Below are 25,764 nucleotides of genomic sequence, written 5' to 3'. Positions count from 1 at the left end.
AGTGAGGGACACAGAGAGCCCAGTCCTTGGAGACATTACTATACAGTTTTATATACCTATCTCCAGAACTGGTGTAATTACTGAATCTTTATCCACCCAAAGTGAAAGAGGTCCAGCCCTTGGGAGGACTCAAATGTACAGCTTGCCCTTTTAGTGCAGACTGAGTTGGAACTGAGCTTGGGACAATAGGAAGTGCAGCAGCAAACATGCTACATAAGTATTAATCACTTTTATGTGGTTGTTGTTGTTGTTGTTGTTGTTGTTCAATTTGGCTTTGACTGAACTTGTGCCATATGGTAATCTCACTGAAACACTACTTAATGAGAAGAATTTAGTCAGAGAAGAAGCAAAACAACCTTATTATGTATCTGTTCTATAACACAGTCCCTCAAGATAATGGAATAGTGATTTATTTCTCTGAACAAACTGAAGAAAAAAAAATTCATTTCTTCACTACATATGGCCTCAACTGCTCATATTTTAAGAAGAAAATCAAGACTAAACAGTAGGTTTGGACATACTGCCATTATATAGCTGGCTTTGGTGTACAGATACTCCCAGAAATGGGTGAATTACCTACTTTTAGTCACTTGGCCAGAAAAAGCTTTGAAAAGCAAGTTTTACAGCCATCAATAGTATCAGTATTGGAAAATAAAAATATAAAACAAATAATTAGAGCAAACCATTAAACCATTACCACCTACCACTTTCAACCTTGTATACTTAGAAATCACATTATACATACCCTCCTCCCCACTCATTTTTATTTGTAAGTAACTCTCTCTCAGCATTGTCTAGTTACATGATTCATTATTTATCTTCCTTCAAATAAAAAAAAAAAAATACCTGTTGTCCCGGAATCCCTTGTCTTCCATATTCTCCCCTTTGACCCTTTAAAATTTAACAAATGTTATTAGTTGGTATACATGATGTGATCACATGTACAACACAAACCATCTATTATCCTGTAGTCTAAAAAAGTCACGAAAGCAGTAATGAAATATGTAAAATGATGTTAGATATTGGGAAGTTACTCTCTCAGAGAAAAAGTGAGAGGAAAGTCAACCTAATTTTATAGTTAAATGAATAGAGACAAACTTTTGGAGAACATGTAAATAATTTTAAGTAGTTGAGAATTTTCTGCTGAGTCCACATTAACAGCATAAAAATAATTTAAAAATTCAATTGCTGTGCACATTTTAATTTCAATGGCATAATTATGTTCAGTGTTGACAATACACATGAGGACAAGAAGACCTCTTTAAAGGAATTTTTAAAAATTGAACATGTAAAAAACATTTTGAATGAAGATCTTTAAATCAAGACACACAAGAGAGAAAAATTAATAAAGATATAAAAACACTTGTCTATTTAATAAATATTTTTGGATATTCACCCTATATAAAACATTGTGCTAGACCTTGAAGCATTACTTTATCCCTATGTTGAATGAGATAACTAGCAGTTTCTAGGAAAACATATGCCTAGATTAATATAATCAATTAAAGACCTAGTGACCAAAATTTTAACTCATTCTTGCATAGTGATTTACTTATGAAACTGAATACCCAATATTTATTGAGAAGCACCTATTTGCTGGCCCTTAAAGCCACTGAAACAAAGGTATCATTTTTGCTTTCAAATTGCTTACCGAGTGGAAGGAAAGATAAGCAATTAAATCAAGAATGACAATAGAGTGATGAAAATACTGTCTGATTAGTGTGCAATGTATAATTCAACATCTGGGCTGAATACTATTGAAACATAGAAAAAAACATCTGACAGAGAGGGTAGGGAAAATGACTCAATCCTGAGTATGGCCTTTAGGGAGAAAAGATAGAAGGGTGTACCAGGGAGACAGACACAGGACAAAGGCAAGTAGTTCCTTTTGGATAAAAGAGTGGACAAGAGTGGATAATGGTGGGCAGAGTGGCAAGAATAAGACTGAAGATTCAGTCAAACCAGGAGGCACTTTATGGGCCAGACTTTATCTTGAAATGTGTAAGCATTATTGTGAGATTCCTAAGCAGACATGTAATTTAGACATTGCATGCTGGCAAAAGTGTGTGTGGGGTGAAGTGGGGGGAGAGTAGACTGGACTCAAATAGATCAAATAGTTAGGAGGATATCACAGTAATCCAGAACTGCTGACAAGAAACAATTAGGATAGCAGGGACAGGGAAAAGAGGCCAAGTTCAAGAGACATGCGTAAAATTGAATGAATGTGAAGAAAGAGATTGAGTTGTAAGATGACTTCCAAGACATTTTTTTCCCTTGGTTGAGTATGTAATGATACAAATTACCATGACAAAGAATCTACAAGTAGGAGATGATTCATGGGGAAAGATGACAAGTTTGGATTTGGACATGTAGTGCACGTGAGACATCCAAAAGCAATTCAAAGAAAGAAAATTAAATATATGGGTCTAGAGCTCACAGGCATTGACTTAAAATTTACCATATTCCTAATTTCAAAATTAACTTAGAGAAATCATAATAACATTTGAATATCTTCAGTTTAAAAATAGTCTGAAAAAACAATTGTTAGACTGTGATCTTAGCAGATTTTGACTCTATTATTACTTCAATTTGAAATTTCCTATCCACCTATCTCCACAATCAGTGTAATTACTGAATCTTTCCCCACCTGATGTGAAAGAGGTTATGACTCTAGAAATTCTAGAGCTTTCAAAATTCTATCTGTGAAATTTTGCAAAGTATTTTTCTTTTTATGTTACATTTACTCTGCATAGCAAAATTCAGCCACTATAACTGAGCTTTTAACTTTAAAAACATTGTTAAAGTACTGTTTGGACACTAGATTTGTAATTTATGGTTGAAAACATCCCATGGTTCTAAAACTAAAAACATTGAAAGACCAATAGATATCATTTATTGCAGATAAGTATATCACTGATTCTGCTAGTGGCATCCTATTCATGGGTCAGTATTCAGTTAATGACAAAACATTCCACAGCCACTTATTTTGAGGTGAGACTGTTCTTGTCTCCTATAGTACCTACAGGGTTCTCCTCTTTGCCTTTGTTACTAAGATACCCCAAACCAAATGTCCTTCTAAAGCACCCTAGATTTTCTTAGCTCAATATAATTTTCTCTATAATTCTCCTTCTATTTATTAGTTTGAATGTTTTACATTTGATGTTAATGATTTATCAAATCTACTTGTGCCATATGTAATTTCAAATCATTTTTTGAAACATACACACTATAAATATAGAAATAAATATATATTAGAAGTATGTAATAAAATCTATATCTTTATTTTGTTGAATCATTTTGTTACCAAGTTTTCTACAACAGTGAAGAATCTTAAGGTTAGATTCGATGTGGTCTGAGAAATTTAGTAGCAAAAGTAGAAAGCTAGGATTTTACAGTTAGATATTGATGGTGAAAGAAGAAGGAACTGGAAAAGCAATATGAGAATTAAAAAGAACAAAGCTCTGATTTTATTGCTAAATAGAAAAAAAAAGAGCCAGCAACGTACCTGAATGCCTTTTTCACCTTGATTTCCTTTGTCCCCCTACAAAAAGGCAGTTTAAATGTATAATATTCTAGTATATTCTGATTCCTTTCAAATAAACATCTTTTTCTTCAGCAAAGAAAAAAATATATGATCTCATGCAAATTCCACAAATGCCTCATATACAGAAGCTGACATCAACACAATACTTGGGAAGAAATAAACCACATTATGTCAAAATGCTGTTCTAAATGAACACTTTCTTGTGCTTTTACATTCAAAAGAAAATTTAATATCCCTATCTTACCAGGAAGAAGAAAACTTTTCTATACTGATTACAATCTGAGGCTAAACAAACAAGCAAGAGAGGACTTATTTTGACAAACTGAAAATCTTTCATCAGGTTCACAGTAGCCATAAATTTATAAGAAACATCAAAACAAAACATAATGGTAAAATGACATTTTAGAAAATATACACTTCAAAAATGAACTTTTGGGGGAAAATACTTCATAAGAATAAGTTTCCTAGAGTTTCTCAGCTAAACGAGGCATTAGAGACCAACTAGTTCAATGTCCTCATTCATAGAGATAATGGTCTCACAGGAAAGGTAAGCACTTGCCCAAAGTTGAACTTGGACACTGTCGTTAAATTTCTATCACACCATGCTATCCAAACATTCAGAGGAGAGTTTTGTGTTTATTGCAAACAAAATACAGATTTTCTTTAAATAGCAAGTTTTTGAAAAAGGAAACTCTCTAAATCTAAACATATATTCACAGTAGATTTACTTAATATTCACTAAAGGTCTAACACTTAATTGCTGCTAAGAGGTTAATTCCACTGTCAGCAAGTGCTGCCTACTTCTCATCAGAACAAAAATGTCAAGGATCATGCTGGGCATAATAATTTAGGGGCCAAGTAGACAATACATGTGGGACAGAAAAATGAAGTGGCAGAAAAACTAAAACAGCAAGGGATATGAAGAAGTAAACCTAAGAGTTTGTATTCTTTCCGTAATAAAAGCCAGTATATTCACTTTTCACCTGAAAGGTATATATTTACAGTGGCATGGACTTTTTTGACAAATGGGCAGTCAGTTGTTGCTTAAAATCTCCAAACAAATAATCTTTATACAGAAACAGCTCAGGGTTCCTTAATGAGAGAGAAAGAGCATGAGTACAAACATATCTAAAGTGTTGCTGTCTTAACTCACCAAAACATTTTATATGGGTATATATGATTTGTATTTTAAACCCCTTAATTTAATTTTAAATGAACTTCTATGTAATGTAATTGTTTTATAGCTAGGTACTTCGTGGTCAAACATTCTGGTGGTAATTTTTATCCTTTCGCTTTTTACCCCAGTTTCAATAAGAGTGATGTTGAATACTTTTCCTAAAATATTCTTGATTCACCTGGATTGACTGCAAAACAATCTAAAGTTACAGGATATTACTTAACTATATGTTTATATTTTCTGATCTGCATACCTCTTCCAAAATCCTCCTTTAGGAGACAATACCCACGCAGGGACATAAAAGATACCACAGCTATTAGCATGGGGTTACACATATTCCACATAGTACAACAAATCTGTAGGTCAGCTTATCATTAAAAGTATAGTCAGTTCTATTATGCTACATTCACTAAAGGAAAATCTACGTGTTAACAGCTGATTAAAAGTGAATTATGTCTCTTAAACAATAAATACCTTTTTTCCTTGAATTCCAGGTAAGCCCAAGTATCCTGGTTCTCCAGGTGGACCCACTGCTCCTTGTTCTCCCTAGGTCACACAGAAATTACATAAAGATCACAGACCTGCCGCTGATGAATAACAGCAGCTTTTATCTCTGATACATTTCAAATTTAAAATTGATGGTTAAAAATTTTGTCGACATTTTAGAGTTATTACTAAAGAAATAGTAAAAAGTGAAAAGTTTACTGGAGTCTCAATAAAACATTTTTTTCCTATAATTAAGAAGTTCTGATAGCATACCATATTTTAAAATTTTAGACATATTTGGTATTTTATTGTATTTTATAATTTCAAGAATAAAGTAAAAAAAAATACAAGTATCCTTTTTTATTTACTAACCACTTTCTCTTTCTCCTGGAAACTGCTTTTCCTCATATTGCTACTTTTAAGAACTTATAATTCCAAAACTGGTAAGTAAATAAATTAAAAATTATTGAAAATCTCATTACCTACTATTTTTATTTCATTATATATTTCTCTCTACCTCTCACAAACACACATACACAACTTAGTTACCGATATGTGCTATGTATGCATAATTTTTTGTCTTTTACTTCAAAATAATATTATAAAGTTCTTCATTATATGTTTTTTAAAACATGATTTTTAATTATAGAATAGTATTCAACTGTATTGGTTTACTATATTTTATTTAAAAAATTCCTATTGTTAAACATTAGTTTTCACAATTTTTATTTTTATAAACAATATTGGGATGAACAACCTTATAGTTAAATCATATGCACATTTATATTTTTTCTTTATATGTATAGAATATTATTTTCTTAGAAGTAAATCATTGAACTGTTTTCAGTACAAAGAATATCCATGAATTGTCTTAACTCAAATTTTCTACTCTCCGTCATTTCATAGGGGTTATTTCCTTTTTTAAAAAATCTTAAGGAAGTTCTCAGAAAGCATATAGTGATGATGTATCAATAATATTTAGGTTAAAATTATAAGAGGTAGGATGTAATCCTGAACATGCTGCTTTTGTTTTGTTTTATATTTAACCATTAGTCCAAAATTCTGTCACATTAACTAAAGGCTACTATCTTTTGTGGAAACTAAGTTTTGTTCTCTTGGCTTACTGTGCCCACTCCTGAGCTGTTGAACAGTACTCTAAATATTTAAAGGCTGGAAAAGAATTGAAAATCTCATTGAAACAAACATAAACCAATTGGTTTGAAGGGAACTGGTAAAGGCAGTCATGGCTCCTCACACTGAAAATAAAGCAAGCAAAGGAATAGTATCACTTATAGGAACCACACTCTTGTTTTCAACTATATAAGAGAGATATATTCTCTGGATCAGAGAGTATGTTCATATTAGCATACAATTTTTACCATTTCTAGAAAAATCAAGTCAAAGCAGTCAAAGCACATTTCACGTCTTTATTACCCAAACTATGATAAAGTATCCCCTCCCTCAAAACAAACAAACAAACAAACAAACAAACAAACATTGGCCATTTCTTTTCATGTACCTTATTTTTGTGATATAGGCAATCCTAATTTCAGATAACTTTTCTTAAGGGATACAAAATGTTAAATTTCATGAAATAATGAGGAGGAACTTATAATTCTTTGAAAATATTTCAAATGCATAAAATCACAATTACCTTGAGCCCAGAATCCCCAGGCATCCCTTGAAGTCCAGGTTCACCTTTATTTCCCTGTCAATGCATCAAAATCATTTAAATTTTTTTTTGTTTAAAAAAGTCACAATTTATCTGATATAGATGTTTAGGAAATAAAATAATTTTTACATTTTCAACTTTCCAATTGTTTGAAACTCTATACGTTAAGCCTACTTCCTAAGAAAAACTCTTTTATGCAGGGAAGTAAATGCACACATTTATAAAGCTCTCTAAAATTAAGTGTTAAATGCTTTTTCTGGATTTTTACATTGGCAGCTTCAAGTATAAGGAGAGAGATTCAAGTCTTTAGGCACCCGTGCTAATTAGCTAGGTCTCCACACTGCACAGATTAAAGTCATGTATCTTAATAGTATCCTCTGGATTGAGAATCTTCATCTCTGCCCTGTTTCACTTTCTCACTATGGCTCGCCTGCAGAATGTAACCAAAGAAAATAAAATTTCTAATGTACAGTGTTTTTTTTGAAGAAGTATGAATCAGAACACATTAGTTTGTGCTCTTTTTCAGGATTCCAGTGCAGTGTTTTCTAACAGAAACTTGGAGAGTAAGACCAAGTTGACAGAGCAAAGAATGTAAGAGAAAAAGAGGATTGGATATAAAAAGAAAGAACATGCCTGCTGACTAATAAGGGAAACTGTCAAAGGTAGTTCTGGTTTAAAAATATATGTTGATACCTGAAATCACAACCTAATCAAGGTTTGGAAAAAGCTCTCATTAAGGGTTGGCAATGATCACTCAGAGCCAAGTTGAGTTTACTCATAAGAGAACCAACTTCACATTCAGCTTTTAAAAAGTTTTCTAGGCTGCTCATGTTGAGAAACATGTGAACCTAATACATGGATTCAATTAAAGCATTTAGCACAAAACAGCATTATTGAACCATGGAACGATTTTCCCTTAACATTTCTAATTTTACAAGTGATTAAGCTGAAATTCAGAGAGATGAAATTTGCCAAAAGATACATGATTTGATTATGTTAAAATATCCTAATATCATTTAAATAAGATTTTTAAAAACTGGAATGTAGTATGGTAAATTAGACTTATGATGGTTCAACAGATATTTTAAAAAGAGGTATTATAATCTAAATTAGAAATTTTCTAAAGATCTACCAAAAAGTTTCAGCCTCATCCCTTCCCTGCCTACAGCTTTTTGTCCCACCCTACAACTTCTACTGATCATACAGAAGGCACAATCCACAAACATATACTTGACAAAACTGACAAAGATAAGCTAGTACAGAGGTCAGTAAATGATGGCCCATGGGTTAAATTCAGCCCAATGCATGTTTTTGTGGGTAAAGTTTTAGGAGAACACAGGTACATCCCACACAGTTCATGTTCATCCGCGGTAGTTTCTGCATTAAAATAGAAGAGCTGAGTAGTTGCAACAGAGACTATAATGACTCTCAAAGACTAACATATTTACTGTCTGGTCCTTTACAGAAGTTCCCAACACTTAAGCTAATATACTGCATGAAAAGAAGTTGAAAGTTTTCACTGAAAAGATTACATTAGTAGGTATAATTTTAACATCTTGAATCTATTTTTAACAAAATAATTGCACAAGATGAAGGAAACTGAACTTTATAGTGATTCATCTAAAAATAAACTGTGATATTGGAAACAGCCACTTGCCTCCCCAGCCAAATCAGCAGAATCTACAAATGCCACAAATGCATTGTTCTAAAAATCTTTTATGGAAAATCCAGCAGATTTAATTGAACTTCAGTTCAGTATGAGCCAACAAAGTGAAGTGGCTAATTTTAAAAAGCTGATGAAATCTTAAGCTACATTCTCAAGAATTAGAGCACCCAGAACCCTTGTACCTTGTATACTTAAAGGGAATACAACTACTTTAGATAGTCTTTAAAATGACCTTGAGAAATTATGGACAATCTCTGCTTGGTAAAGCCTAGTCACTAAAGATTTTGTTTTGTTTTGTTTTGTTTTTATACCAACTCTGCACACCTGTCGCTGCTAAGAACCATAATACTCCAGGGATCCACAAGGATCCATTACTGGTGAAAGGGAAGCTATTTTTCTCTAATCTTTGGGCTCCTATGACATTTTATCCTGTCTCTACTTCAATACTTTAGAAATCGAAAGTAGAATACATCAGGGTCTATTCCTCTGGGACAATGCCTAGTTGAATGCTTCCAGAATAACAATTCTATTACTTCCTTTAGGAAGGTTGTCCTATAAAGTCATTAAATAGTTGAGAACAGTTTCCTAAGTCTAGAATGCACATGATGATCCTCTAAAAAAAAAATAATAATAATAATGGAATAGCTCTCTTAGCACAGGATTCTATACACCTAGAAAATGGTCATCCCAGGATATTCAAAGAATTTCAGTTTTACCTAAACTGACATCTTAAATACTTTTTAAAAATCTGACAGTGAAGATAATATGCTATCTTACCTACAGTCCTGAGGGAAGAAATGTCTAATAAAACTCACTACAAGACATTTTACAAATAAAAATTCCATATACATTCCACTAAATATAAATATCAAGAAGAGGACTGGGAAATTGGTAAAGTATTAGTGCTCAATCATAACTACTAATGCTCTAGATTACAGGTTTGGCACCTAACTTCATAGAACTCTATATTCCTCATTGCCCTTTGAGATGCCAGTAAGGAAGGAGGGAGGTGATTAGTGACAGATTCTAGACCCTTCCCAATTTAAACCATACCTGCTTTACCTTAGTCTGTCTTATAGGCTTAGTTTTCACCTAAAATCTTATTCTTATAAGTGGTTGTTCATAGAATTAAAATCATATTCAAATAAAATCAATGTAGTTAAATCTTTTACTAAACATATAATTGGTCATTTTGCACAAAGTTCTCAATCTTATTAATTTCCTTATATTTACCTTCAATCCTGGTGTTCCAAGCTGACCTGGTGAGCCATCCCTTCCCATCAAACCCTATATTATTAAGTGGGAATTTTGAGAGTAATATAAAGAAAAATATATTAAAATATTAAATTCATTTTCAAATTACACATTCTCATAATAATTAATCCACTAAAGTATAATATTTAGGAAATTTCATCATATACGTCCAAATAAAGAATAATAAAGAATCAACCCAAGTAAAATAGAATGAAGGCTAGCAGAGCCCTTATAATTCTGTTGCTCAAAGAACCTACAAATAGCATAAATTACCAAAGAGCTACTAAAAGACAAATGTAAAGAAAAGGTTTTTTTTTTTTTCCTATACTTTTTCTTCCTTTTGTCATGATGGCTAAGAATTAGGTTTCTTCATAGATGTTATCTTGATCAACATTATTTATAATTTCTATTTTCTTGAACAATATTTTGAAAGAGTTACAATCTAGTAAATCTCTGAATACGATAATGCCTCTTCAAGTTATAAAATGGCCATTACTAACTATATAATTCAAAATAAGACAATAGGAACTACTTTAGCCACAAAGACCTGATTTATTTTATGTTCTATTCTAAATATTATTATAGATAGCAAAAAACACTTCCTTTCTCTTAAAAATTGCAAAGGAAATTGATGAGCAAAAAAAAATTTCAATTAATATCATCAGAAAACATAATCTCAATATGGCCAGACTGAAAATACTAAGTTATCACTACTATGCTTTGCTGTCAATTTAGGATGTCATTGCAATTATAAAATAAAATATATACTAGTTCATAGCATAGTATAAAAATATTAGAAATGTTAGATGTAGATATTCTTGAAGTTCAATAAAATTCTACTCAATAACTTCATTTTCTGGAAGCTAACTTAGATACTGGTAAGTAACTAAGTTTAATTTACTATTTCAATGATCAAATAACTTGGTAGTGATGGTGGAAGTAGAGAGAGAGTATTCCATTTTAAAGGGAAGAATCTGCTTTTAAATCTCTCCAAAAGTAGAATTCATATTTATAAACAATATTTTTCCTATTGACACTGACATGCAAAGTTCACCAAATCTTGCACCAAGCACTGAGTAAAATATCCGCTTAACTTACATAATTAAATGTAGTCATAAACTCTGAAACATGAAAGTGATTTATTTTATTTAAAGAAAAAGCTATTATAGGCAGTTTGGTTGATAGATTTTTTTTAAAAAAAAATCACTTCTAACAATAAACTTAGCTAATTTTTATGTAATCTTGCACACACGATAAAATTTTCATAATTTCTAGTATCAAACTCATGTCCCTTCTACTCCCAAAACTTCAAAAATCATTTGTTCACTAATTTAGGATCTTCCTATACTCCTTCTCCTGAATGTGTTCTCCATCATTAGTGCAATAAATTTATAAATTTCTTAAAAAGTGGAAAAAGAACATTATTGAACTTTAGACTTTTTCATGGTACTTAGCATCTTTTAATGAATAGCTAGTATATTTGTTTTCTGATTTATCTATACTAAGGGCTCTGATCTTTATTTGGGTGGTCAGGTTTTTGAGAACCTGAAGAAATATACATTGTCTTAGAAAAATGGACATAAACATAATTCTTTTCATATAAATAGATGGAATTTGTGGATCCTCAAAATCTCATTGCTGGATCTCATCCAGTTTTGTAAATTCCAGAATAAGAATTCCTGGTACACAGTAACAATATTTCAAACACTCTGATAATAATGACATTAACATACAGGTATTCCCGGAGCTCCTTTTTTTCCTAGTGGTCCTGGAGGCCCAATTTCTCCCTAAAAATCAAATACAGATCAAATTTAAAATTGAAAGTTATCAATTTATTTCCAGGAATTTCCTACCAAAGTTTATAGAATGAAAATTCAGTATCAATCAGCCCAATTTGTCTACCTTCCCTTCCTCTCCTGTAAGAAAGAAAGAAGGCAAGTCCGAAAACTCAGGAATCTAATATCTTAAAGACTTGGACCTAGGATCTATGGAATTACTAAGTCAAATATTCAAATAAATATTCAAATTTACTAAGTCAAATCAGCTGTGACATTTGCCATTCTTTCAAAGGAAGGCCTAGCAGTTCACGAAGAGTTAGTAAGACAAAAGGATAAACAAATCGAGAGAAAGTTTTCTTATTTGTCATAGTTTTAAGAGCTATGATAGCAAACACAAAGTAATGTTTTTAATTACGGTATACAATATCAGCATTTAGACTTCAGCTTCTGGGATTGTGGCTGACTAGGTGTTCCAAGGGATTCTCTGAATCCAGAATAAAAAACCCTGGAAAGAACATCTTCTGTGAGAGAGTGCTAGTCTTATAAGAAGTAGGGGAGGTCTTTAAAGATCCCTCATTTTAATAAAATGTACTCTGGGTTAGGCTATAATTATGAGGATTTGGAACTATCCAGAAACCTGGCCAGAGGGAACGATGCAGGAGTCAGAATGTTGAGGCTGCCTGAGGGTGTGTGCTCAACTCGGGAAACTACCTGTTGGGCCAGCCATGGGAAGAGTCAGGACTTTTCAAAGGGGCTGAAATGGTCTCCATGGCTACCAGCAAGAGCCCCAATTAGGCTGATAGGATTCCCACCACCTGAGATGAAGCAATGAGCTCACAATTAACAAAAAATAAAAGAGAACGTAGCAAACCACAGAGTGAGAGTTACACAGGAATATCAAAAAACTGCAGATATTGCATTTTTCAGAAACAGAATTTACAGCTATATGTGAAATCTTTACAAATTAAAAAAATGAAATCAGGAAGACTATTAGGACTGAAAACTATTAAGAATAAAAAAAGTTATTAAAAATCAGAACTATAAATAAAAAATATGATTAATTTTTGAAATCAATTGATGGTTTAAACAGCATATTAGACAAAGCAAATGAAAGGGTACATTAGAAAATATACTAAAAAAAATTTAACCAGAATGTAAGACAGAATCAAGGATAAGAAAATACAAAGCTATTTAGAGATACAGAGAACAAAATTAGAAGGAATAAAATATATATAACTAGAATTCCAGAAAGAGGTAACAGAGAGAATAAAATAGTAGCAATATGGAGATAATGACTGATGTCTTCTACAGTTAATGGAAATAATTCCACAGAGCCAGGAAGCAAACTGAATTCCCACCAGGATGAACAGAGAAAGTTGTATCTAGATACATCCTAGTGAGTTTTAAAAACACTAAAAACAAATAGAATACCTTAAAAGAATCCTAAAGGGAGAGACTACTTACAAAAGAATGGTAATGAGAATCAAAGCAGATTTTTCAGTCAACAACAAAAGCAAAGAGACAATAGAAGAAAATTCCCAATGTGTTAAGAGAAAATAATTGTCAGCCTTGAGTTGTGTAAACTATATAATTATCTCTCAAAAACAAGAGTAAAATAAAGATATTTATAATTAAATAAAAACTGAAAGTTTATTACCAAGATGTCTATACTAAAGGAATGTCTAAAGATATAGTTCAGGAAAGAGTAAAACTACCCCAAAAGGAGGATCTAAGAACACAAGATAGAAAAATAACCAAGCAAAATATATGTGCTGCCAAAACAAGCACAGTTATCAAGTAAAATAGGAATCATGTATGTAAATCCAAATTATTATCTGGGTAAAACAGCAGCAAAAACTAATTTGTAAGGTCAAAATCATAGCTTCTGAAATTATAACATATTTGAATAATTAACTGTGACCATGAAGGTGGTAAAAAGGTATTCTATGTGAAGACGTATCACCACTTTGTCCTTTTAATAAGCATATCAAGTCCAAATCTTTTGGTTTTCATTAATACTCACCTTTTGTCCCATTAATCCTGGGTTTCCAGGAAATCCTGGGACTCCCTAAAAAAAAATAAAATAGATTTTTTAAATAAAATATTTGTTGACTATATTAGAGAAGAACAGGTCATAATTGGATTTTTAATTCGTAAATAAAACGTATTAAAATATATAATCTATTTACAGTATTACACTGCTCCTTATAATAATCCAATTTGGAAATAAGAAAATTTTTGAGAGTCAATATTAAATGAACATCTACTGATATTTAAAGTTTTAAATAAAGATTTTCAAAATGAGAAGCTATGAAAATGTTAACCTTGGTTCTTCCTTCTGATTAACATATGTGATAAAATAAGGATATTTCATTTGAACATATTCCTACATTACTTATCATTAATAATGCAAATAAAAACTCTCAAATCAGAGTTCAGATTTAGTACAACAGTTCCAAATGCCCTCACAGTATCATCACTGTAATTAAAAACTAATGAAATTAAATAATTTCCTCCAAACTGAGCCTTGAAACACCTAACTCCTTGTGTAAAATATGGTAATCTTTCTCCTAATGATTCCCTTACTAATAAAATCGTAAAGAATATGCAGACCACAGTTTGTGGAGAGACAAAACAACAAAACAAAAAAACAGAAATCTCTTTCACATGGCTCAACCCAAATGTACAAATTTTCTAGCAAGATTCAGAGGAAATTAATGTGAATTGTATAAATTTGAGAATAACCTTAGCACATTTCTTAATGAGAAAGCAATTCTATTGTCGGCCATTCAATACATTTCCCAAAATGATCTTTTTCACCCAAAACAAACAGTGATGGTACTAATCAATTTTTCATTTAGTCATCCTTCTTAGTTCCTTTCTCGAAAGACACTTCAGATAAAATAATTAGCATTTGCGTGTGTGTGTGTGTGTGTGTGTGTGTGTGTGTGTGTGTGTGTGTGTGTGTTTAAGAGCTAGCAAAGAAGGGAATTTGAAAAGAGGAAACTGGGCCCCATTGTACTTCTCTGGAGGCTCTCTCCATCCTCAGGGCTTTCAGAGGATAGCAGTACTCTCCTCAGTAAATCAGAATGGGTAGTATAGATAGATATATGTCCCTGTCAATGAGATCAAAAATCTTCTATTACAGGGAAAGCCTGCCAGTGTTTTGACTTTCATTTCTTGCCTTCATTAATACAACACTGTTCAATGTGTTACCACAATTATAGTGCAAGACATGAGCACACAGTTCTAGTTTTAAAATCCACTTGAATCATAAATTGCAATTCAATTTGATTTTGTTTGGCTCAGTTATGTTTGCCAGGACTCAACACCTTTTGCAGGGAACAAAAGTTGCAGGCGAGTGATGATTATCAACAGGGGCTCGCAGTTTAGTTGAAAACATGAGACTTCATAACCACACTAATTAGATAATAATATAACACAATATAAACTGTTAAAGTAATATTATAAAACATGAGCACAGGACTCCCTATAAGCACTCTAGAACACAAAAGTAAATTAATTGACTTTTGAGTATAAAGTAAATAGAATGATATGACATCTATACTTATAGGCAGAAAATGCATATTCTCAATGCAATCATTTATGGTCAATATTGTTCAGAATATAGGCCCCATTTCAATAGACCATGATTTGGTATAAAACCACCATAATCAGATCCCATTCAAATACATACACACAAACTTATTTAGATCAAGTTCTAAATTTAAGTAAAATCCTTCTGTAAAATCTTATTAAGGTGGCCATATACTGTTCTATGATGTAACTGATACAGCTGTGTGGGTGTAGCATCCCCTGGTTCTGAATATCCCTAATGGGTTTATGCAATTGCTCATGATACTGTAGACCTGAAAAGTTGAGACCTTTATTACATAGTGTTTCATCACTATTCAAGTCTCTATACTCTTACACCATCTATAATCTTAGTAGAAATTAGTTACTGGTATCCTGTGCCCTCTGGGTCTGATTTGACACCTTTCTAGCTGTGAATTCTGAGCTTGGTCTGTATTAGGACATAGCCACAAATCTTACATTATTTCGCCATATCAGATATTGAGAGTATTGGGGGGGCGGATTTCAGATTAGGGTAAAAAAAGGTTATTTTTCTTATTATCTTTCTTCTTAAATTAGTAAATATTAAAATATATTTCACAGATTTGAAAAGTTATATTTTCTATGTCCACTTATACCAAGAATTATTAAATACGTATTTTATAAATAACAAGCAAAGAATATATAAAACTATATAATATTAAAAACAAAATGTAAAACTAATTTATAAAAGCAATTCTTGGCAAACTGATATAGTATCAAGAGCATGTGTGGAATAGAAAACCGTTGAGAGAGAGAGATTAACCAGAACTGAAATCATTCAGAGCTATATTAGATAATAAAATTCTCCTAGATAATATTTTCCTGGGCTCCCAATACAGTTATTGAAATTGACTAAACTTTGCCAATTTTACATTAGCGGAAATATCTTTCAAAAACATTTGAAAGTTATCAGTTTGTTGATCCAAAAGTATTTAGTAACAATTACTTCATAGAGCAAATGTTCTTCCAAGCAAAGTCTTTTATACTTCACTTTCAGCCTGTGTTGTTTTTTATTCAAGCAACTGTGAAATGTATAAGTAAAGACAGAAAGAAGTATTCTATTTAGTAAGAGTAAAGGAATATATTTCCTACACTGCTGCAATTTCAGTTTGGGTTTGAGGAAGAGCAGAAGGTCAGCTGGAAAACCCTGCATAATGTTGTGATGGAAAATGCTGCCATTAAAAAAAAATGTTCTAGAAACTTCTCTGAAACCATTAAACCATTGCTGTGTAACAAAAAATTCATTAAAAATAGACGTACATAATTTAGAATAAAGTTCTTGGTTCCTAGTTCCTAGACACTAGTTTATGATGAAGGAAATGTGTCCATGATACATTACTTAGAAAAGACAAAATATAATTTTATATTTTCCTAGATCATACAATGAATGCATTTATCTTATCTCTGAAACTGGGGTGTCTTGAATCAAATCTTCTTTTAAGTAATGCAATATTTTCAATGTACTAAAAACTAAATGTCATTAACAGCATTTCAAAATCAAAGATTTCAATCTTTTTGTAGTGGTAGAGATAATATTATACAGTTATCAAAATATTAGAAGCATATTCTGTTTTCTTCTATTATATCAAGAATTTATTTGTTCATTCCAAAATATCAATGAAAACCTCATGTTAAAAGTATTACTCTTAATAACTACAAAAATTACAATAATTATTAATAATAATTTTTTTAATAAACACAGTAGTAGAACGAAGCAGTTGGAAGTTTAGACTCTGGAGTCAGCCAGTCTGTTATGTAGGGGCTAATTGGCTCCAGGCCAGTTACTAAAACTGAAATCTCGGGATCTTTAGACGTGGAGAAAGATAGAAACTGCCTCGCTGTGTTGGTACGTTATGTCAACTAGTGCTAGCACTGTAAAGAATGGATTTTCATGACCATCTTTTCACAGCACCTCCCTGACCTTTGAACGTTGCAAAATAGATGAAGTCAATTCTCTTCCATATCTCAAATTTGTTCTTTTTCTCCATTTTACGGATTTTTTTTTTTGTCTTTCCTCTTTGTCTTTTTCTACCCTAATTTTCCAAATTTCCATTACATGCAAGATGACTTTAGCAACCTAAGGCTTCCCACTAGGGGGCGCAAGCATGTTGGCATTGCCCCTCCTTTACCTTTGCCTTTTCATTTTTGGCAGACTTTGATTATAGAAAAATATTGCAATGACTGTTGCTACATAAACATTTTAAATATATTTTGTCACTATGTTTTTTTTTCAGAAAACTATCAAAAGTTTTAAATATATTTGCAGTGGTACCCTACAATGTTTTTCAATTCAATTTTTTTAAATTCCACACTGACAGATAATTATGAATGATATACAAAAGATTACGCCATGGTAAGATAACTCTAAAGAGAAGTCGCAATCATAAAAGAAATCAATATACAAGTACTTGCAATAAACTCTTAATAAGGAAATTAGCAATTTTACTATCCTCTTAATATAATTTTCCTACTCCCTTTAATCTTTAAGGGGAAAACTATATTAAGGGGGGTAGTAAAACTGCTAATTCCTACTCCTTTAATCTTTAAGTAATCCAAGTAACATTGAATAAATTTATTCTCCTTAGCCTACAAACCAGGCCCCACATGGGACTGGACCCAAATTACCTAAAGATAAATAATTTCAATAGAAAGTACATTGGTAAATATTTTTGGGCCACTCATATTTATATACAACAGGAAATGTCACCAGTTTGACATAATAAGCTACAGAAAGAGACAAGGGAAAGCACAGGAAGGATCGGCTCTCTGGGAACCCTTTTCAAAGTTGCTTCATGTTACTGGCATTTCTCTCCCTAACCTAAGGGCATTTATACATTTTTAAAGGCCAAGAAATTATTCTACATGCTTTGCAAATGTATCATTTTCCAGGAAAAGACAAAATGACAAATATTTAGCAACTTAAAATTACATACCTGAAAACCCAGAGGAGGTGGAGGAAGACAAGAGTAAGAGACCCAGTCTCTGCACCACCCTGAACCCCCAAATTCAGAAAAATAACCCACCCCTTTACATTAGTAAAATGAAATCATGTGTAAGAATCACATTGACTATATAGTTTTATATATATATATATATATAACTGAAAACCAATTCCATTTGAAAGAAAATGTCCAAAGTAATGCCAGAGTTATTCTTAAAAGGAGATCTGATCCTCTGAAAACCTAAAATATGCAGATCATACTTTTTTAGGCACATGGAATGTCAATGGATAATTCAAAACAAATTGTAGTGAATTTCTCATGAAGAAAATTAAACATGGATATTTCGAAGATCTTTATACTGACTCAGTTGCTGAGTATAAGTCGCACACCATTTTCCAGAGAAATCTTAAAATTACATGAAATTTCAAAAAAAGTACATAAGTCATGAAATAAAAATATTTTAAACATATTTTAAAACAGTGAATATTTTAAAAATATCTTAAAACACCAAATCAAAGGTAAAGCTAGTTTGATGAAGAAAATAAATGAATTTTTACCCTTAATTTACATGATAAAAAGTAAATAACCAATTACTTGAAAATTATATCTAATTTGTATTAGATATGTATTTTTTATTTACGACCTCATATTTTTGAAATATTATGTAAATACTGCTACACTTAAATCATTGTATTTTTGTGTAACTCAGCTCATTGTGAATTGTGTTATGTTTATACAATGTATATCCCACTTTTTCCATTAAAAAATAATGAAAGACTAATAGGCATTCACTAAAGAAAAAAATTTTAAGGGAATTATATTAGTTTTCTATTTACTTATGAGAAATTACCACACACTCGATGACTTAAAAGAACACGATTTATTATCCTACAGTTCTGAAAGTCCAGCATGGGTCTCGCTGCGCTAAATTCAAGGAAATGGCAAGGCTACACTTCTTTCTGGAGCCTCTAGGAAGGAATCCATTTCCTACTCATGCAGATTACTAGCAGAATTAAACTCCTTGCAATTGTAAGACCAAGGTCTCCATTTTCGTGCTGGCTGTAAACTGAGGGTCATTCCCAGTTTCTTGAAGCCATAATATTCTTTGGCTCATGGACCCCTTTTTTCATCTTCAGTCTCAGCAATGGCCAGTCAGGTTCTTCTCCAGTCGAATTATTTTCCTCATCCATCCTCTTCCAGTTTTAATTAGTGATTAAATTGAGCTCATCCATATAATCCAAGTTAACTGCCCCAACTCAAGGTCATTAACCTCAATCACATCTGTAAACTCTTTATGCCATGTAAATTAACATATTCATAGGTTCTGGGCATTAGGATGTGGCTATCTTTCTTGGGGAGAGGGTGTCGTTATGTTGTCTACCACAAAAATATTATCTAAAATCCAAAGACCAGATAGTTTCTATGTTAACTTAAACTTCTCCAGGACATTAAAAAGATGAAGTTAGTCTAAATTCAAATTATGAAGCCATCATAATCCTAATAACAAAACCATTCAAAAATACCTAAAAAAAAAAAATCTATAAACTGGTCTCATATACTATTACAAATGCAAATGGCTTTAGTATTATGTTAGGAGATCAAACACAGTGGTGCATTAGAACAAAAGTAGAGCATGGTTAAGTCGGATTTGTTTAAAAATATAATCAGTGGGTGTTCAACATTAAGAAACATCCATGTGTTATGTTCACATAAGTTACTATATTAATAGTTTCGAGAAGGAACAACACAAAATCATCTCAAAAGGTACTAAATTTTATAAAATTTATCATGTGTCTTGTTAAAAACTCTTAATAACCCAGGACTAGAACTTGGGAACACTGAATCTGAATCAATCAGAAAACATTTATAAATTTCAGACTTAGTGAAACACTAGACATTTCTGCTTTTAGAAATGAAGCATAGGTTGTGTTTTAAAGTAGTAATTTCACTTACAAGAATACATCCTTTCTGAAAACTATTGCGTAAGTATGTAGGAATATATGTAACATCAATAGGAGAAGATAAATGAAATAGATCCATGCTATAAATAAAATGAGATAGATTTTATATTCTCTCATAACCTGATGTGGTAAAACATCAATAATATTGTAAAGTTTCAGTGGACAGAACTTTTTAAAAATATGTATGTATTGTTTATGTATTTGAATATGGAAAGAAAAAGTTTGAACAGAATCTCATTGAATGAATAACAGCTATTATTTTTGTAGATGAGAATGGGTTTTGGGTAAGTGAAGACAGACTTTCAAATTTACAACACAACTTCTATATCTCTATACATATTATTTATATTATAAATAATATAAACAATAACCAAATATAAATTAAATTAAAATGTACAGTAAAAATATGGCTCATAGCAGTTTTTATATATCAAAAAATTATCAGAAAAAATTTTAAGATTCTTTTTCTTCACATTTAAGTCATCCAAGAAACTCCTATTAAACATTGGTCTTTTGAAATAAAACGGTAAAGACATTAACAGTTGCAGCTACCATTTGGTTTTTTAAAAAGCTACAACAAGAAAGAATACACTGCAGAATCAAAGATCAGCATTGGAAGGATCTTACGACACTGCTGTGCCCTCAGAGAATAACCTATTTACTTACTTTTCACATCATGGTAGGTTATTCTTGCAATAATTTTTCATTTGTTGCTAAGGATACCTTTAGACAAAGGCACCAATATTTCTTAGGGAAGAACAGTGCTGTGTTTAAGAAGCAATTTCTTTGATAAAAGAGCTAGGAATTTGGCATTTGACAAGATGAGCCTAACCAGCAAGCAACTTCCCATTTCCCACTGGAAGAGAAATTAACTTTTCTAAAATAAAAATGGTAATACAACAGATCTAGAATTAAAAATTGTTTTATTTTTAAATGCTATATAAATTTCTAGGAAAATTAATAACCTAAAAGTGTCATGTAAAATTGAAGATATAATAAAATAAATTTAAATGACTGAATTCCTACCTTTGTGAGGATTTATCTATCTTTCACATAAACAAATTTAGTCTTATTCAATTGCATATAAATGTATCTTGGTTTTATAAGATAGACTGGTTTTTGAGATTGTGTCAAAAATTCATAAAGTATTTTAAATACACAGGGAACTGAATCCATTTGGAAATATAATTTCATATTATCATTCATGGAAATATTGAAGCTTATTTAGGCAGAGGAAGATAGAGCGCATACAGTCTAAAAAGATAATAAGGTCATAATTCCATTGTCCTTTACCAATGACGTTAAAATTAATTGTTCTCCTCAGCTGGGTAACTTCTTTCTACTACTTTCATATTACTATTTTGATCAACTATCTCTGTCACTAATTATCGAACTTTACATCAGACTCACATAAGACAGTGATTAAAAATACAGTTTCCTGGGCTTCAGCCCCTGATTCTGATTCATTAAGACTGGGATAGGCCTTGAAAACTGAATTTTAACTGGCATCTCTGGTTATTCTGATTAAGGAACTCTATTGATCACAGTTGGAGAAACAGTGCTCTATGTAGAAAAAAAATTGTTTAATTATCTGTATTTGGGGTGTTAACCTAAGAGAGTCATGAAGGAGTGATTTATGATTATCTATCAATTAAATTTTCATATAATACATTTTATGCTTCTCTGCTTAAAAACTACTACATGTAGATTATTTTCCCGTCAATCTTTATCCCTTGATCAAAATGCTTAACACTTCACTTTTCATAATTAATTCCATTTTTCTTTAGTAGCTTTTAAGAGTCTTAACCTGCCACAAGATTTTTATATGCACTTTTACAGAAGACGAAGAACAAATATTTCATCTGAAACCACCTGGTGCAACATTCTATAATTGCTCAGCAAATATTAGTACCGGGCTATATATCTCAGTAAGAATCTGCAATAATTCTAAGGTTCTCTAGTGGAGATTTTCCATTTTCTATGATTAGTCATTCCATTTTTCAAATATATTGTTCAGAAGTTATTCATGTTTTACCTAATCCATCAATTAAGTGCCTTCTTTCTTAGGTAGACAGCAGAAGAAAATTCTATCATAACAAAGAAATTTTTAGAACCAAAAAATAATCATAAGATTCCTTTGCCATGATTTAATTTTAATACTAGTTTATTAAATTACTCTTTACACTTTACTTGCAAGAAAGATTTTCACTTAAAAAGCTTAGTCCCTATGTTCTAATAAAATTAAAAGAAATTTACATTCTAATATCTTGTGTTATTTTTTATCAGATTTAATGCTTTATGAATTCTTAAGAGTAGTACCTGACTTTTGGAATGTATTTATAAATACTAGTTTCACGATTAATTTGACCTTTAGTTAAAAACACACCTTGCTTTTCTTTCTTTTTATACAACCTCTAAAGTATGTATCTGTGCCAAAAGCATTTCAAAGCCACTGTCTTATAAAGAACAAAAATTAAAACAGAGCATAAACAGCTAACCGTGACTAAAGTAGGCATATATGTTTCAAACAATGGAACACTTCTGTTCAGCATTCAAAATTATAAAATCATTTTTATAAACCATTTAAGTATCTAGAACTATTTGCAATCAATTGCCTAATTATTAGATGTTTACCACATTATCAAAAAAATTAAAATGCATATTGATATAAATAAAATAAATATTCTCAAATGCTATTTCTCAGATATTCTCCCATCTAACATCCCTTAAACATATACAAAACATAAATGATTTTATGGTCTTAATTGGCATCATGCATGTGACATGTTGTTCAAGTGGTAACCACACTTAAGCATTTGAAAATATTTATTGAAACATAAAAAAAAGGAAAGAGATCTTTAGAATGAAATAATCTAGTTACCGAAGTGTGCACTATGGATCGCAGTTTTTTCCACATTCATTGAAAATAGAACAAATGCAAAACATTTTCATTTCAGCTGTTCAACTAGCAGTTTATATGAATCGTGAACCAGGTATTAAAATAAATATGCCTTGTCTTGGGCAACACTGTTTTGTTAATTCTGTATTTTTCATGCTTTGAAAATGGAGAATGTATTTGGATTAATTCAAGAATATTATATGAATACCTCTCAGATATCAAAAGTTTTTAATGAAAAGTTGCAAAACTGCCCCTTGCCCCCTTATGACTAGAGAACATAATTTTAAAGTCGAAGGCTTCAAAGCCTTGAAGTCTAGACTCAATATGTAGCTGCTATATAGATGATGATATAAGTTTCATCTCACTCATTCTCTTCAAAAACAGAGATGGATGTAATCAATCCTCATGCCAGTGAAAATACCAAGTCTACAAATGCAACAATGAAATCATATTTACTTAGACCAGGGATCCCCAACCAGTACTGGTCAGTGGCCTGTTAGGAATTGGGCTGCACAGCAGGAGGTGAGTGGTGGGCCAGCAAGCAAAGCTTCATCTGTATTTGCAGCCACTTCCCAGCACTAGCATCACTGCCTCAGCTCTACCTCGGATCATCAGGTATTAGATTCTCATAGAAGCACTGGTCCTTGGTTCTATAAAGGTTGGGGACCACTGACTTAGAGGATATATTACCCATTATAAGAATTAATCATACATCATTTCATATGTTCAATTGTATTTATTCCTTTTGTCATTTCAGGGTTCAATAAAGTTTCTGTCAAGTTACACTAAGAAGAAGAAGAAATGAACAAAGAAGGGGAAGATTAGAATCAGTATATTTTAATATTTATCAATGATCTTATAATGACCATATTTAAAGAGATTTCTTCAGAACAACACTAACAAAAATGATCAATACCATAGACACAGAGCTTCCAAATTTAAAATCCACAGTGTTGCTTATAAAATTGTTTGATGGTGGTCTGGGTTTACTATATCAATGAAATCATTTATAATAGAAATGAATCAAACAGACCTATGATTACACCGCAGAAACTTTATTAACTAATTTACACAGATAATCGGCCAACGTTTGCTTTGTAAGGTTACAGAAGATATAATATTTCCAGAGTTATTACAATGTCAAATGCCATATTTTGGGAAACCAAAGAAGCGTAGACATTGCTTAGTTACTTTGGTAGATAATTGGACATTTACATTATTTAATTTAGATAAAACCTACTTCAAAATGAATTCTTAGAGTTATTCTCAATCAAGTTTTAAAACCGAATCCTGGAACTAGCAGGGGATTACTACAATAATAAATACAATTGAATTATCTAAATTTGTTAAATGTGGGTTGCCTTCACACTAAAAGTGTCATGTGAAATTCTTAACAGCAGATATCAGGTTAAGATTGTTCCACTCAACACATTCCAAGGATGTGCCACTCCTGGTGCCTGCAAGAGGAGTGAGAAGAAGTGTTACAAATCCGAACAAAAGACTGTTAAAAGCTTGCCATACGATCGCAAATCAGATAAGAACAAGGAAAGAACTAGTGGGGTTTTTTCCTCTTACCTTTCTTCTCAATCTAAATAAAAAATACCGTCAAGTGGGCAAATAAAGACACCTCCACTTTACTAGCATAATAAAATGGATTATTCCACATGGAAAACCACCACAGCAGTTCACCATTAACATTCCCCAAGAATTTCATGCATGTCTTTGGTCTGTATGCATAAAAATGAAGTAACAAGTATTCACACCACAGAAAAGGTGATTAAACAAAAGACCCACTTTTCTCTTAATTAAATGATGACTTGGAAGGGCTCAGCAGTTAATATTACACCATAAAGACAAGCATAACATGTGGTTTAGCAAGAATTCAAAAGGCATGAGGAAAGGAAACAACAAAAGCCTCTATGAGCCAATGTCCTCAAATATTGTACAGTGATCCTCAAGTCTTTGTTCCTGGAAAAATGATACAGCAAACATTTCCAAAATAAAAAGACTTAAGACATCCTTAACCAAGAAATATGTGCTCACCTCCATAGATCCAGACAGTGTGGCATCCTTTCTCATCCTCATGTAGCTCTAGGGTTCTCAGCTCAAAGATTGGATCCCTAGCTCTGCCTACAAATCTTCATGAGCTGTAGGGCTCCTTGTGTACCATGCTGTTGGCTGATGAACAGAGAACTAGAAAGTGAATGGCTCAGACTGCCTAAGGAAAAATGTTACACTGAATACAAGATGTCATTGGGGATGAGCACCAGGACAAGAATAGCTACAACAAAGAAGCAGTGGAAACACTGCTATTGCAGGTAATTTGGTCAGCAACAACTGGCCAATGCAGAAAGCTGGTCAACATGATAATTTGGTCTGAAAGCTAATCTGGTCGAAATGAATGTTTCCAGTGATGGCTTTTCAACTACTGGTAAATTTAGTGTGCTGCTGCTCCCATAATGCCCATCCACTTAACAGCCTAAGATAAATTGGAGTGATTTTGTAAACAGCTAGGAAAATAAATTTCCAGCAATTGAGAATTCCTTGAAACGATCTGACTGTTCTTCATCTCCAGCACAAAAATGAAAATGTAATCTGACAAACTAAACATCTTTTAATAAGACAGAAACACTGTAAGACACTCAAAATGCAGGCCTTAATTTTTTATAATATATTGCAAAGACATGTTCATAGGGGAAAATAAAAGACAGACAAGCAAAAACAGAACATAACATAAAACCAACCTGGGGGAAAAAATAAGCAAAGTAAC

The 25,764-nt window shown here is 31.9% G+C and overlaps 1 protein-coding gene across 3 annotated transcripts in view; it reads right to left on the bottom strand.

Moving 5' to 3' along the window:
- The window catches only part of COL21A1 (collagen type XXI alpha 1 chain), a 154,579-nt gene that overhangs the window by 6,853 nt on the left and 121,962 nt on the right, over window positions 1–25,764 (bottom strand). For all 3 annotated transcript variants that reach the window (XM_039852935.1, XM_039852933.1, XM_039852936.1), the window contains 7 exons: window positions 13,601–13,645; window positions 11,533–11,586; window positions 9,779–9,832; window positions 6,862–6,915; window positions 5,196–5,267; window positions 3,506–3,541; window positions 847–891 (listed from right to left, as the gene is read on the bottom strand). In XM_039852935.1, the coding sequence (XP_039708869.1) occupies window positions 847–891; window positions 3,506–3,541; window positions 5,196–5,267; window positions 6,862–6,915; window positions 9,779–9,832; window positions 11,533–11,586; window positions 13,601–13,645 (360 nt within the window). The remainder of the gene's footprint in view (window positions 1–846; window positions 892–3,505; window positions 3,542–5,195; window positions 5,268–6,861; window positions 6,916–9,778; window positions 9,833–11,532; window positions 11,587–13,600; window positions 13,646–25,764) is intronic.

This window comes from Pteropus medius, unplaced genomic scaffold, assembly GCF_902729225.1.
Source record: "Pteropus medius unplaced genomic scaffold, Ma_sr-lr_union100, whole genome shotgun sequence".
Taxonomy (NCBI): Eukaryota; Metazoa; Chordata; class Mammalia; order Chiroptera; family Pteropodidae; genus Pteropus; species Pteropus medius.
The sequence above is the reverse complement of the archived record's forward strand: the minus strand, read 5'-3'. Positions and strand labels throughout refer to the sequence as shown.